At 37.7% G+C, this 15189-nt stretch overlaps 1 protein-coding gene across 2 annotated transcripts in view; it reads left to right on the forward strand.

Moving 5' to 3' along the window:
* Window positions 1-15189, forward strand: part of PAK2 (p21 (RAC1) activated kinase 2) — a 92912-nt gene that overhangs the window by 68365 nt on the left and 9358 nt on the right. For both annotated transcript variants that reach the window (XM_046001668.1, XM_046001669.1), the window contains exons 7-13: window positions 278-410; window positions 2384-2447; window positions 3883-3931; window positions 4434-4546; window positions 6044-6161; window positions 8062-8161; window positions 10477-10673. In XM_046001668.1, the coding sequence (XP_045857624.1) occupies window positions 278-410; window positions 2384-2447; window positions 3883-3931; window positions 4434-4546; window positions 6044-6161; window positions 8062-8161; window positions 10477-10673 (774 nt within the window). The remainder of the gene's footprint in view (window positions 1-277; window positions 411-2383; window positions 2448-3882; window positions 3932-4433; window positions 4547-6043; window positions 6162-8061; window positions 8162-10476; window positions 10674-15189) is intronic.

Raw genomic sequence — 15189 nt, forward strand, 5'->3', positions numbered from 1 at the left:
CCTTTTAGATCTGGCTAAACTGAAATTTCATTCAGAGATCTGGTGTTTTGCTAGACACTTTAAAATCTATACATCATGTGTCAAAAGTGTTTAACATTTATTCATCTTAGTTACAGGTCTTTTATTAAGACAAGTTGAAAATATTATTCTCATTCTTTAGAACACTAGAGAAAACTAGTTTTGATTAAGAATCAAAGAACTGAATAGTGTACCTATTCAGTAAGAATACCTAGAAATACTTTCCCTCAGATCTCAGTAACGAGCTGTCTCTCTGCAGATTTATACACGGTCTGTAATTGACCCTATCCCTGCACCAGTTGGTGATTCTAATGTTGATAGCGGTGCCAAGTCTTCGGACAAACAGAAAAAGAAGACCAAAATGACAGATGAAGAGATTATGGAGAAACTAAGTATGTTACCTATTTTACATTATTCTTAAATTATTAACAGCTCTTGACACATTTGGCTCAGATGGATTTTAATTTATACCCTCTGTTTTGGCTTAAGATATCAATTATAGGGGCACTTGGGTGGCTCAGTCGGTTCGGTGTCTGCCTTCAGCTCAGGTGGTGATCCCAGGGTCCTGGGATCTAGCCCTGCATCAGGCTTTTTGCTCAGCAGGGAGTCTGCGTCTCCCTCTACTACTCCCTCTGTCTGTCTCTCTTTCTGTCAGATATATAAATAAAATCTTAAAGAATAAAAAGACATAAATTATAAATTATTTCCTTCTAGGAACAGTCGCTTCTGTTAAAATCTAGTAAAGCCAAATTCATACTCTGATTTGCTTGTTTATTATGTATTGACTGTTGAGTAACATATGCGGTGATCAATACCTTCGGGAGCAATACTTTTTCCCAAAGGGCCAAATCTGAGGGTTATGGCTGGAACCCTTATCAAAGGAAATTTGTATATATTTATATATACTTAGAGTTTCTCAATACAAGAATACAAAATGTTCCCAAATAACTAAACAATATGGCCTTCCTGTATAGATATATGTGCAAACATTAAATGTATTTTTTTTTCTTTTCTCCCTTTTCATCCATTAACTGTCATTGGCCTGAGTCAACCATTGGAAATAATGTACACAGTGCCAGGGAGAGGTTAGCAAGAATGTCCAATTACAAGTCTACAGCAACTATAGTTATAAAGAACACTGACATAGAGGGATCAAGGATCACGGAAAAGTACTGTAGCTTAAGTGGCTGTAGACCTAAGATTGGATACTTATATAAAATTGGGTTATTTGTGTGAGTTTCCTTAATATGATCATACCTCCTTTTACCTTGAGCAAGTGAAAACTTAGCATGGTTTTCTCATGTTTTGGCTTGGTGGTAATAAGAATATATTGTTACAGTTTTATATCCAAATACTAATGGTAAAACTGTTTCTTAGTTGTGACTTTGTGAACTTCCCTAAAACAGATAATGATTAGTTCATACTAAAGTCGAGTAATCTTTATAGAAATAAGTGGTTTCCTAAATATATTGGAAGATAGAAGGTATGTGGGAAGAGTCAGAAAAGCCATTTAGGGTTATTTATTTGGATATCATTTATATATTTGATAATAAGTAGTTTCATAATTTACCGTTAGTTTAATACATTTCAGTGGAGTATGAAAAGTAGAATGACCAACTTCTCGATTAAGACTGAACATCTCACGGGGCACCTGGGTGGCTCAGTGGGTTAAGCCTCTGCCTTCAGCTCAGGTCATGATCTCAGATTCCTGGGATCGAGCCCCGCATAGGGCTCTCTGCGCAGCAGGGAGACTGCTCCTCCCTCTCTCTCTGCCTGCTTCTCTGCCTACCTGTGATCTCTGTCTGTCAAATAAATAAATAAAATCTTAAAAAAAAAAAAAAAAAAGACTGAACATCTCACATCCTGAGAAGCCCTTTATTGTTAGGCAGACTAAACACAGTTGGTCATTTTAAAGTGTTTATTTTTGAGAAAGAGTATAATTAAGACATTAGCTAGGAGGTCCAACCTCATGGAAATGTCTTCTTGCTTCTGATACTTTTCTTCTAAGTTTCTTTAGTGTTCTGTGTTTGAAACATACGTGATTTTTTAAAAGATTTTATTTATTTATTTGACAGAGACAGATCACAAGTAGGCAGAGAGAGAGGGCTCTCAGCAGAGAGCCTGATGCAGTGCTCCATCTGAGGACCCTGGGATCATGACCTGAGAAGGCAGAGGTTTTAACCCACTGAGCCACCCAGGCGCCCCAGCATACGTAATTTTTGAAACGTGTGGTTGAAAGTTGTGTTTGAAAATCAGTGTTCTGAAATCAGTAGAGTTTATTAAAAGGAGTCATGATATTAGTTTACAATTTTGAAATGCTTGACTGAGCTTCCAACTTTCTGTTGTTGTTTTTTGTTTAAAATAGGAACTATTGTGAGCATAGGTGACCCTAAGAAAAAATACACAAGATATGAAAAAATTGGGCAAGGGTAAGTATTTGTGACTGTATTAAACAGTATGGTAGTAATTCCTGGGTGTATAGTGTATCTCTTCTGCCTGTTGACATTGAGCGCATAGAGCATTCTATGCGTGGTATTCTTGGATTTGTGTAAATAAGTAATGTATTTATTTCTACCTGCTCTTACAAAACTGACCTATTGAGCAATGACTGTACATTGGTTTTTTTTTAAGTATTGTTTCCCGTTGGTGGTTAAGAGATTAGATGGAAAAATTGACCACCAAATATATTTTTTTGACCACCAAATGTATGTAAAAAGAATAAGAACATTATTGAGTATTGAAGTTTGAGTCTACTGATCTGATTTTGTCCAGTAATTTGTGTTTTTAAAATATACTTAACTTTGTTTCTGTTGTCTGGGAGCAAATGAACATTTTGAATTTGTATTATTATTAATCTCTGGACAGTATTCTGTGAATTTAGAAAGAGAGCTTAAGTCTTTTTTGAAAATCTCTTTATGAATTTTGTTCTAAAAACTAAATTAGGTGGAGTTCCTGGGTGGCTCAGCCAGTTAAGCATCTGGCTCTTGATTTCTGCTCAGGTCATGATCTCTGGGTTGTGAAATCAGCTCCTCATGGGGCTCTATGCTGGGTGTGGAGCCTGCTTAAGGTTCTCTCTCTTCCTCTCCCTCTACCTCTCCTCCACCTCTACCTCGCTTTAAAAAAAAAAAAAAGAACTAAATTTTTGTTGCATAACTGGTTTAATAACAAAAATTGAAAATCATCTTAATATTCTTGAGCATGATAATGGATAAATTATAATATATTGAATAATATAAATAATAGTAATGAGGAAGCAAGTATAAGACCTGCCCTAAATCCAGTGTTAAATTAAGAAAGCAGATCTCAAAACATAAAATAAAAAATAAATTAAAAAAATTAAAAAGCAAATTGCAGAAAAATACATAAAATGAAGCCATTTATAAGAAGTTGTAAAAATTAAGTTGAATATATTTTATAGTGATACACACCTAGGCCATTGATAGACATAAAGTGTAGGCAAATGCATGGAAAAGATGCACATCAACTACAGAATAAACACCAAATACTGATGACTTTTGGGAGCATGGAGGATGCCTTTGGGAAGCACATGCAAGGACTTCAAATTTATTTGTTGGTTTTTGTTTCTTAAGCAGGGATGTAGATCCTTGAGTATGTATTTTTTCTTTATCTTTTTCCTACATTTTCGTAGGTATATTTATGACAAATTTCTAATAAGTTTTGGCTAGAAGGATTGCCTTTTTCTTATTTTTTCCCCTTTTGTGCTTGCTTTTACTCCTGCTTAAAAATGTTAAGTCTTAAATGTTCTTTAATCCCTTTCTAGTTATTCTAAGTATAAAGTCTTTAGATATATAAATAATAGTGATTTAGAAATCTTAAATCTGGTTATGTCTTTTTTCCCCCTAGGGCTTCTGGTACAGTTTTCACTGCTACTGATGTGGCATTGGGACAGGAGGTAGCTACTTTTTCATACTTCTGGGTGTTAACATTAGCTTTTAGTATAGGAGGAAACTAGATAAACCTATGAATAATCAATGGGAATCTTTTTTTCAGTTGAATGTGTTGAAAGAATTGCTCTATGTATTTTATAGCACTTTTCTTAATAGGGGAGAAAAGAAATTATGTATTGAGTTTCATAAATAAGCAGATCTTTAAAAAATTATTTTTCCAGCTTGGAATGAAAAGAGGATTAATTCCTGGCATTGGTATGACCCTAAGTTGGGTAATCAGCTTCAGGAGTAATCTTAAAGTAATTAGGCTCTAAGTATTACAAAGCATTGTTTATAGGCAGTGTGGAAGTAAAAGTACTACCTGTGAGTAAGTTACAGTCTCATTGTATAACGTAATAGATACACAATAAAGTAAATCATTACCTGGTTGGTGTTTGTAATTTTCTGAGAGAATTGGGAGACTTGTTCTGATTTTTTTTTTTTTTTTAATTTCTGTTTCCATCATAGGTTGCTATCAAACAGATTAATTTACAGAAACAGCCAAAGAAGGAATTAATCATTAATGAGATTCTGGTGATGAAAGAACTAAAGAATCCCAACATAGTTAACTTCTTAGACAGGTAAATACAAATATTTCTTAAACAGTGGGGGGGAAAAGTGGAAATTTTATATCTTGTGGTTTGGGGGCTAACTCAGGCACTTGATCAGAGTAGGTGTCAATAAGTAAGCTTGAAGGAGGAAGAGAGGTAAAAGAAGAAGTAGCACATTGCAGGGGCACCTGAGTGGCACAGTTGGTTAAGTGTCCTACTTTCGATTTCCACTCAGGTCATGATCTCCAGGTCATGAGATCAAGCCTGGGTAGAGCCAGGCCTTGGGCTCCATGCTCAGTGTGGGAGTCTGCTTGGGATTCTCTCCCTCTGCCTCTCCCTCCTTGTTCTACCCTCCCCCCATGTGCACACACTTGCTAGCTCTCTAATCTTCAAAAAAGGAGGGGGGGCACATTGCACTTTAGTGGGCTTTTTTCTACATATATATCACCTGGCAAGTAAGGGAGAGCAGTTAAATGAAGGACAGTACTACTGGTGCTTATATTAATTACAAATTCGCACATCCTTTACTAGCTTTCTGCTCTGTACATGAATACATGTAACAACATCTACAAATGATCAGAAACAGAAACATTAAGAAAATGAGCTATGATTCATGTGTTGACTGACAGCAGTGCCTGGCCACATGGTTTTTAAACTTTCAGATCATGTTTCTATTTTAGATCCTGTCTTTCATGGGCAAATAGTTTGTCAAAACCGCATTTAAGAATTGATGTTAAATAACAGAACAAAGAGCAGAATAGAAAATTATATTCTACAATTATATGGGGATTCTTAAGCAGTTACATATATGGAAATGAAAGAATAGAAAAATAAATGAAAATTAAAATAGTGATGTGGTGGAGATAGAAGATTATAGGTGACTTTCTTATTTCCACATTTAAATGTATTTAGAATGGGGAAAAGATAATACATTTTTAGATTTTAGCCTTAGTAATGGAGGCCATGTTTATAAAAATCAGTTTTCTAGGTCTATTTCCCTGCTTTTGAAAGTATCGGTATTGCAGGGTGGGTAAGATAAGCCATAGCTTTGCAATCCATTACACTTGGCTTCTGATTCTGGTACTGTCACTTAGTAGCTATGTGAACTTGGATGAGTAACTTCTCCAAGCCTCCATCTCTTCATCTGTAAAACAGAACGAATGATTCCTACCTTACAGTGTTATTTTTTTTTGTCATTCTTTCATCCTTTACTAGCTTTCTGCTCTGTACATGAATACATGTAACAACATCTACCATTAAAATCTGTGCCACCTTGCAGTGTTATATTAATTGAAATGATCAAGTTACAATTGTAGGGCAGCTCTGAAATCACTCAGAAAAGTCCTAGTGCCTGTCAATTACTTTCTTGCACTATGGGATTGCAGCTGGCCGGTTTTCTTCCTGGCCCTCACAGCTTCCAGCTTTCTAGCTTTCTGATTAGGGAGTCTGACATTTGAATTCTTCAGCGCAGAGTGGTGTGAAAGTAAAAACACGTGTGTATTTTGTGTGTTTTTCATGTTTTTTTAGTTACCTGATGGGAGATGAACTGTTTGTGGTAATGGAGTACCTTGCTGGGGGATCGCTTACTGATGTTGTGACAGAGACCTGCATGGATGAAGCACAGATCGCCGCTGTCTGCAGAGAGGTGAGTGCACTCCCTTTCCAGTAGGTTACAGCCATGCGTAGTTGGCAGGAGGTTAAAAAAAAAAAAATGGAGGAGAGTTTTCGCACAGGTGATTTTTTACTATGTGCGATACTTTCTCTACATACTCTGTGCAAGTTGTCTCCATACCATTTAATCCTTCCTGTGCAAGCTAATTCTGGAATAAAGTATGGATTTTTGAAGAGCCCAGCTCACAGGTAAATTTCAAGGAGGTCATCATTAGAACTTACCATCCCAACAGAGTACTTTTAAGAGTGAAAGGAAAGGCCGCTCAACAGTAGAAACAAGGACTGTCTCTCACAAAGCAGGACACATGTTCACCTTAAGTATTAAGTCTGCTTCTGGCTTTATTAATCTCCTCAGAGGTGAAAAGCTAGATGTTTCTTGATATTCACTATTTAATTTTTAGATGTACCGTTGCTTAAGCCAGTATAAAATTCTGCCAAATTGCCTAAGTTTAAACTAAAACGAAAAATTTTTATTTCTGAGTGAATTATGCTCCACCAAAGGGGTAGACCATTTGTTTTTTTCAGGAGGGGAGGATATAAGAACTCTTTAACAGTTATGAATATGGTATTTTAATAACATAGCTCTAACAAAGAGTGGTCACTTAAAAGCTGACAAAAACTTAAGAATGTATCCATACTTAATTTGTTTCTCCAATAATTTCTTTTTATAATTGTTTTAAAAATTATTTTAGGAGTTCCTCGAATTGTGACAAATTTGTTTCTGTTGTACAAGTGTTTTGGGGAGGATTTGTTCTCAAGAATCTGCTTAAATGCTTGGTAAATGCAGAACTGAGCCTGGGTGGCTCAGCTGGTTAAACATCTACCTTTGGCTCAGGTCATGATCTCAGGGTCCTGGGATCAACTCCCACACTGAGAAGTCCCTGCTTCTCTCTGTCTTCTGCTCCCCCTGCTTGTGCTCTCTCTCTCTCTCTCTGACAAATAAATAAAATCTTAAAAAAAAATGCCTGGGGGGCGTCTGGGGGGCTCAGTGGGTTAAGCCTCTGCCTTCAGCTCAGGTGGTGGTCTCAGGGTCCTAGGATGGAGCCCAGCCTGCTTCCCCCTCTCTCTCTGTCTGCCTCTCTGCCTACTTGTGATCTCTGCCTGCCAAATAAATGAATAAAATCTTCAAAAAAAAAAAAAATGCTTGGGTGCCTGGGTGGCTCAGTGGGTTAAGCCTCATGCCTTCAGCTCAGGTGTGATCCCAGGGTGCTGGGATCTAGCCCCACATCGGGCTCTCTGCTCAGCGGGGAGCCTGCTTCCCCCTCCCCCCTCTGCCTGCCTTTCTGCCTACTTGTGATCTCTCTGTCAAATAAATAAATAAAATCTTTAAAAAAAATGCTTGGTAAATGTAGTACAGTTTATTTGTCTTTCCTTGAATGGATGGTATAATATTTTAAATGAGATTTTTAGTTGTTGTTCATAATGTACAGTCTTTATTTTGTTCTCCTCTAGTGGGGGTAAGAAATAAAAATACAGATTTTTCCAAGCTTATATTTTATATTCAGTTAATATTAAAAAACAGGGGCAAGCAGATCTTAAAACTCTAATCTTGTTCTTGAATTTTAAGGAAGGGGGCAGAGTTTTTCCTTACTTCTGACTCTATGCTTTCTGAAACATGGCCTAAGAGGAAAGTTACTCTTTCATCAGTGGTATCTAAGTTGTCGAAATCACTTTATGTAAAATCTGCTCTAAAAGAAATGAAGAAAATATCCTAACATCACATCAGTGAACAGCTGGATAGAACTGGACCTCCCGGGTTCTTACCTACTTTTCAGGGGCTAGATTAGAATTCTTACGCTTTAGGCCATAAGCCTGACTCACTTCCTTTAGACTTTTCAGGGACTGTTTCACTGATGGGTATTTTTCTTGTTTAGTGCTTACAGGCATTGGAGTTTTTACATGCTAATCAAGTGATCCACAGAGACATCAAAAGTGACAATGTGCTTTTGGGAATGGAAGGATCCGTTAAACTTAGTAAGTAGCAAATGATTAAGTAACATTTATTACTATAGTTCTGCCTTTTGTTTAAGTAAAATGAAACCTATTAATATTTTTGTGACTTAATATATGGAAGGGGAGGAAGAAAATGGTAAAGAATATGGACTCTCAGCTGGACAGCTTGGGTTTAAATAGCAGATCAGCTACTACTTGCTGAATAATTTGGGGTGAGTTATTTAATCTCTAAATGTTCTCAGATGGTAAGGAAAATAATAGTTACTGTCTCAGATATATAATATAATTACTGTCTCAGTTACTCTGAGAATTAAAAATGTAAAGCACTGAGGAACAGTGCCTGGGACTGTTCTCATGTTGGTACTGTCTTCTAAAGATAAGCTTGAATTTGTCTCTGTTATTAGGGTAAATCTTTCTCATTATGCTGTTCAGCTTTCTTAGGATTTGATAGAGCATGGCCTATTTGGGGGAGGGCTTTATGACCCTGACCTGAGAGATGACTAGAAACAAAACCTCTGTTCCTAATTGTCTTCTGTATCAGACTTGATAGAACCATGGGGGGAGAAGTCCTGGACTTCTTTTCTTCTGCTGGCTGTAATCTGTCAGTTTCAACCACTGCCACCTAGAGGATTCAAGAAGAACTTCTTTGAGGTTCCTCCAACTATGCAAAATTCAAGGCATTTCTTGGATCAGCAGATCAAAATTTTTTCCTTCTGTTCTGTTGGAGTGTTTGACTCCTTTTTCAGTATCTCTTTTTTAAAGATATTTCTTCTGGGGGTTATTCAGCCACAAGGGGTTCTACCAGATGGTCAAAAATATGATTACTAATCTTAATCAGCAGGCAAAATAGAAATGGACATTCTCATAATTTTTTGGTGGATACACATGTAAGCTGACTTAGACTTTTTTGGATAGTATTTTATCCTGGCTCTTCCACATACTAGATGAATGATCTTGGATAACTTATCTAAAAATATGTATGCCTTAGTTTCTCAGTTTGTAAAATGAGAATAATATTAATAAATGTACCTATCTCAATGTTGTCATGAGGATTAGGTGTGTTGATTTCCTATAAGATACTTGGAACAGTACCTGGTTTGTTACAAGTACCCATTTTAGCTATAAATATGATTTGACTGAACAACTTAGTATTCTCTTGGATAAAATTATTGAACATACGCACAATAGTAAATACAAAGTCGTTCTCTGTAACATTGTAAAGAACAACAAAAAGTACCTTAAATGTCTAGCAGTATGGGAATGGTAAATTATAATTTTGTTATTTTGTAATATTGTGTGGTTATAGTAATGAGGTAGATCAATGTTACAACTATGGAAAAGTCTCTAAAAATAAATTTTAAAAAACAATTTACTGGAGCACTTGGCTGGCTTAGTTGGTAGAGCATGTGACACTTGATCTCAGAGTGGTGAGTTCAAGCCCCATGTTGGGGGTAGAGTTTACTTTTTTTAAAAAAGAGTTTAACAGAGTGTCCTAACTAGGTCGAATAAACCATTCAGTTTGCAGGTGATGTTTGTACCTGTGTAAATTCATAACAAAAAGTCCAAAGCTTACAAACCTAAATGTTAGTAGTAGTTGAGTTTGAAATAGAATGGGTCTGTAGAAGGAAGGAAAAAAATTATAGATTCTCATCCCAGTAAATTTAACACTCAGTGCTAACCTAGGCTTTCTGTGCCTGTTACAAAATGAGGTAGTTGGAGTAGAGTAAGCTGGCGAGGACCTGTTTAGGTACAGTTGCAGTTAAAGCTGTTCTTTTTCTAGGCTGTCTGCTAGGTCAGATACTTAGTAATTCTGGCTTCTTTTTGTTTTCTTCAAATATAGTTCCCATTTCCTGACCTTTTTACCTGATTTGTGGAATTTTAGTTTTGATGCTCACCTTTGGTAACTTTCCTTTTTCAACTTTTTAAAAATTTTTGGGATAATTATTTAGAATAAAAGACCACCTGATCATTTGGCCTTTGCTTGTGGGAAATAAAAGTAAACAAAGTGAGAGTATATAACATCATCAAGATACTTGTAAACCCATTCTGCATTCGACATTGTACCTCGTAAACCCATTCTGGCTTACTTTTTTTTTTTTTTAAGTAGCACTGTGCACAGCGTGGGGCTTCAACACGACCCGGAGATCAGGAGTCACATGCTCTATGGACTCTTCAGTAGCCAGGTGCCCCTGGTTTACTTTTTGAATACAGTTTTTAAAAAGAAGAGGCTGAATAGTCAAATGTAATTAATTAAGTCATCTGTCATGAGCTCTTAGATAAAAGTATCCATGGGCACCATTAACTGCAGATATGTTTTGTTTTGTTTTGTTTTATAGCCGACTTTGGGTTCTGCGCCCAGATCACCCCCGAGCAGAGCAAGAGAAGTACCATGGTTGGAACGCCATACTGGATGGCACCAGAGGTGGTTACACGGAAAGCTTATGGCCCTAAAGTGGACATATGGTCTCTGGGTATCATGGCTATTGAGATGGTAGAAGGAGAGCCTCCATACCTCAATGAAAATCCCTTGAGGGTAAGAGCAATTAAATACCAGCCTTATTTTTAGGAAAGCACATTTCTTCAGAACATTTATTTAGAATCTGTTGCACCAGCCACTAGGCAAAAATTTAGGATACAAAGTCGATATAACCTAGTCTCTGCATCTAAAAATATTTGCTTCTTCCGGATTATTGAGTTGAACGTGTTAGGTAAAAAGTTTGTAGATTTTTAGTAAACTGTATGGTATTAAATTTTGCACTTAAGTAAGACTTTGTTTACTTTTCCGCAAAGGATCTCTATATGTACTCTTCAGATAGTCAGCTTTGAACCTTGGCCTCTGTACTGCCAGGTACACAGGAGAGGAGAACAAGGTCACATCTATAAGAAATCTGGATAGATGGCAATGTTAAAGCTCACAGTCAAACAAAAGAGTGAGGGTCCTGAGTTACAGATGGGATTGGTAGACTTGAAACAATTAGGCTTTTCAGCAGCAGAGGTGGAGAGTTGAGTTCTTTCATTCTTCTTTCTGTCTTTCCTTTCTTTTTCCTTCTACTTCTACTTTTAAATTAACATATATGACTCAATATCATTAGTTACTAAAGAAATGCAAATCAGACTCCAAAAAGATAACTACATCACACCTATAAAAATGACTTAATCAAAAAGATGGACAGTAAGGGCGCCTGGGTGGCTCAGTGGGTTAAAGCCTCTGCCTTCGGCTCGGGTCATGATCCCCCAGGGTTCTGGGATCGAGCCCCACATCGGGCTCTCTGCTCAGCAGGGAACCTGCTTCCTCCTCTCTCTCTGCCTGCTTCTCTGCCTGCTTGTGATCTCCGTCTGTCAAATAAATAAATAAAATAAAATAAAAAAAGATGGACAACAATAAGTGTTAGTGAAAAATGTGAAGAAATTGGAACCCTCATACATTGCTAGTGGAAATGTAATATAGTGCATGCAGCACTTGAAAAACAATTGGACAGTTCCTTCAAAAGTTAACATTGAGTACCATATAACCTAGTAATTTCACTGCTAGGTATATACCCAAGAGAATTAAAAGCATACACAAAATCCACACAAAATACTTGTACACAACTGTTCAAACAGCATTATTCATAATAGTTAAAAGGTAGAAACAATCCAGATGTCTATCACCTGATGAATGAGTGAGTAAAAGTGGTATATCAAAAAAAAAAAAGTGGTATATCAATGCAATGGGATTATTTAGTCATAGTAAAAGTAATGAAGTACAGATATAAACAACATTAAACCTGAAAGCATTAGGTTAAATGCAAGAAGTCCTACACAAAAGATCACATATGCTGTGATTCCATTTGCAATCAGTTTTTGTCATTCATGGTAATTAGGTTTTGCAAAGCCACAGATAACTGAATTAACCAATTAATTGCTGAACTGTTGCTGCTAGGGGAAATACAGGGTTGGGTTCCTGCAAGCCTGTGGTCACATTTGTTCTTTAAGATTTCATTTACTTATTTTATTTGAGAGAGAGAGAGAGAGTGTGTGAGTGTCGGGGAGGAGCAGAGGGAGAGAAGCCCAAGCAGACTCCCCGCTGAGTGCGGAGCCAACTCGAGGTTCAGTCCCATGACCCTCAGATCACGACCTGAGCCAAAATCAAGAGTTGGCACTCAACCACCTAAGCTACCCAGGCGCCCCAGCTTATGGTCCCATTTTTGTCAACTGATCAGTCCATAACCTTGCTTGATGTGTGTTTCTTCTTAAAGCCATTTTCATACATATTGTTGATTGAGTAATGTTGAAGTCACAGCTGGTATACGTATAACTCATGCCTGAATAAAGCTTTCCAAATGTGTTTTCTCCACAAGGTGCATCACAGACTCCTTGCACTTAGGACACCAGACGGCACATCAGCGCCGTGCTTTTTGCCTCTCAGCGCATATCCATAAATGACCACAGAAGCACTGAGAGTATTGGTTTGGGGTTAAACAAATTTTAGCATGAGTAAGTGAGTTTACATGTAAGGAATCTGCAAGTAATGAGGATCAACAGCATATGAAATCTCTGAATAGATATATTTATTTATCTATATATATAAATAAATAGAATAGGCAGATCCATAAAGATAGGAGATTAATGGTTTTTAGGAACTGAGGAGAAGAGGGAAGAAGGAATAACTACAATACACGTAGGTATTCTTTTTAGAGGGATAAAAATGTTCTGGAATTAGTTGTCATGGTTGTACAGCTTTAAGAATACACTAAGAATACTGAATTACATACTTTACAAGGGTGATTACATGGATTACCCCTCAATGAAGCAGTTATTATTAAAAGTTCTTAAATTACCATATATGACTAAAGGCTTACTGCCAGACTATCTTTTTCCTAATTTTTTTCCAACTAAGTTGGATTTGCTATAAAGTGGGCTCCAGAGGCCAGGTAATGGGTATGTGTAGGAGAGGCCCTTTCTGGGTGGCATTGTATTTTGATGCTCTTTTTCCTGAATGTTTTTCATCTCCTTGCAAAAAAAAAAAAAAAAAAGTTCAGGTGAGAAATTAAGTACTTTTATAGAGGTGATTAGCTTTAGAACACTTTTGGGACAATTTTTAAATCCCTCTCATTTCATTCGTTTAACAAATATTGATTCAAATACCTGCTCTGTGGTAGGCACCGTACAAAGTGCTATCTACCCGACAAAAATTCCTTCCCTCACGGTTTTCTGGGTGGCTCAGTGGGTTAATTGTCTTCCACTCAGCTCGTGATTTCAGGGTCCAGGGGTGGAGTCCCATGTGTGGCTCCACACTCATTGGGGAGTCTCCTTGTCCCTCTGCCCCTCCCCCTGCTTATGCACTATTTGTCTCTCAAATAAATAAAATCTTTTTTAAAAATCCTGCCCCCATAGAAAGTAGAGAGAAAAAATAAGAATAATATGTAATATATTAAGTGATAGAGACTAAGTGCTGGGACTGGTAGGGAGGGAGTCAAGAGAGTGTTTGGTTTCACAAGAGTGCTTGGAGAGGGCTTTACTGGGGTGACATTTGAACATAAGATAAGAGAGTTAAACTGAGTTACAAAGGGAAGAACATTCCAATCAGAAAGAACAGCACCTGAAAGGCCCTGAAGCAGAGGCATTTTTGGTATATTCAGAGAGCATTGAGGATTTCCCCCATAGCTAGTGTGCAGGGAGCATACAGCAAGAGGAAAAAGGTAGATCAGTGAAGAAATGGGACCAGACTATGTAGTGCCTTTTCAGGCCTTTATAAGAATTCTGGCTTCTACATAGGTAAGACAGGCAAACAACTGGGGAGTTTGGAGCAGAGATGTTAAATGGTCTTACTTGTATTTTAATGGGATCGCTCTGACTGCTTGAGAAAAGATTTTCAAGTGAGGCAGAGATAGATACAGGAAAACCAATTAGAAGACAAGACATAATGGTACCTTAGACCAGAATCGTATCAGTAGATACGGGAAGTAGTAGAAGTAGTTGGATTCCAGATATATTTTAAAAGGAGAGCCTATCTGGGAGAGAAAGAGAGAAAGATGACTCTAAGAGTTTGGCCTAAGCAACTGGAATGATGAAATTCAAGTTCACCTTAACTGAATTGGGGAAGGCTGCAAGTAGAGTGGTGTGTGGGGGTGGCAGGTGGGACTTCAGGAGATAACATTTTAGCATGTTTTAGACATGTCAGGTTTGTAATGCCTACTAAGACATCCAAGTGAGGGGGTGCCTGGGTGATTCAGTCAGTTAAGCATCCGACTCTTGGTTTTGGCTCAGGTCATGATCCTCAGGATTGTGAGATCTAGCCCTGCAACGGCCCAACCACATTATGGAGTCTGCTTCAGATTTCCACTACCTCTCCCTCCCCTCTTGCACACATGGCTCGAGTGCTCGCCCTCTCTCTCAAAATAAATAAATAAAAAGGGGCGGGGGGAGGCATCCAAGTGATTATGTTGAATAGGCTGTTGGGTATGGCCATCTAGGATCAGGCCAGAGGTGTAAAATTGAGACGCGTTAGCTACGGAATTTGAAGTTACATGTCTGGATAAGATCACCAGGTCAAGTAAGCATAGGTAGACAGTAGAAAAGATTCAGCTTGCATCCTGAAGCATTCAATCCATAGTTAACACTTGATGTAGCAGACCAGCAAAGGAGACTGAGGAGGAACTGCTGGAGAGGTACACAAAACCAAATAAACACATGCCCTTGATTCTCCATGCAAAAAGCAAGGGAGACATCAGCTTGTCAGCAACCACAGCTAATCAAGTAAGTTGAGGGCTAAAACGCTCATTCAAGTAGGCAGTGTGTGAATGTAATTGTTGGAAACTTAGCAAGCAGAAAATTACCAGAGTAACTGGTATCAGATTCACCACCCTTGCCTAAAGTAAAACAGCAAAAATTAGCATATGTGAAACAATGGTTTGCAGGACACTGGACATCTGTGAAGAAAGTGATCTCCAAAGGTGGGAGAGGCTGGAGGTGACCGCTGTGATTGGTCCAGCTTAATGTATTGAGAGGGTTTTAAGCCCTGTGCAGGGAGGAAGAACCCAGGTGGGACACAATGGCCTCCTAAAATT

Source organism: Meles meles, chromosome 4 (assembly GCF_922984935.1).
Source record: "Meles meles chromosome 4, mMelMel3.1 paternal haplotype, whole genome shotgun sequence".
NCBI lineage: Eukaryota > Metazoa > Chordata > Mammalia > Carnivora > Mustelidae > Meles > Meles meles.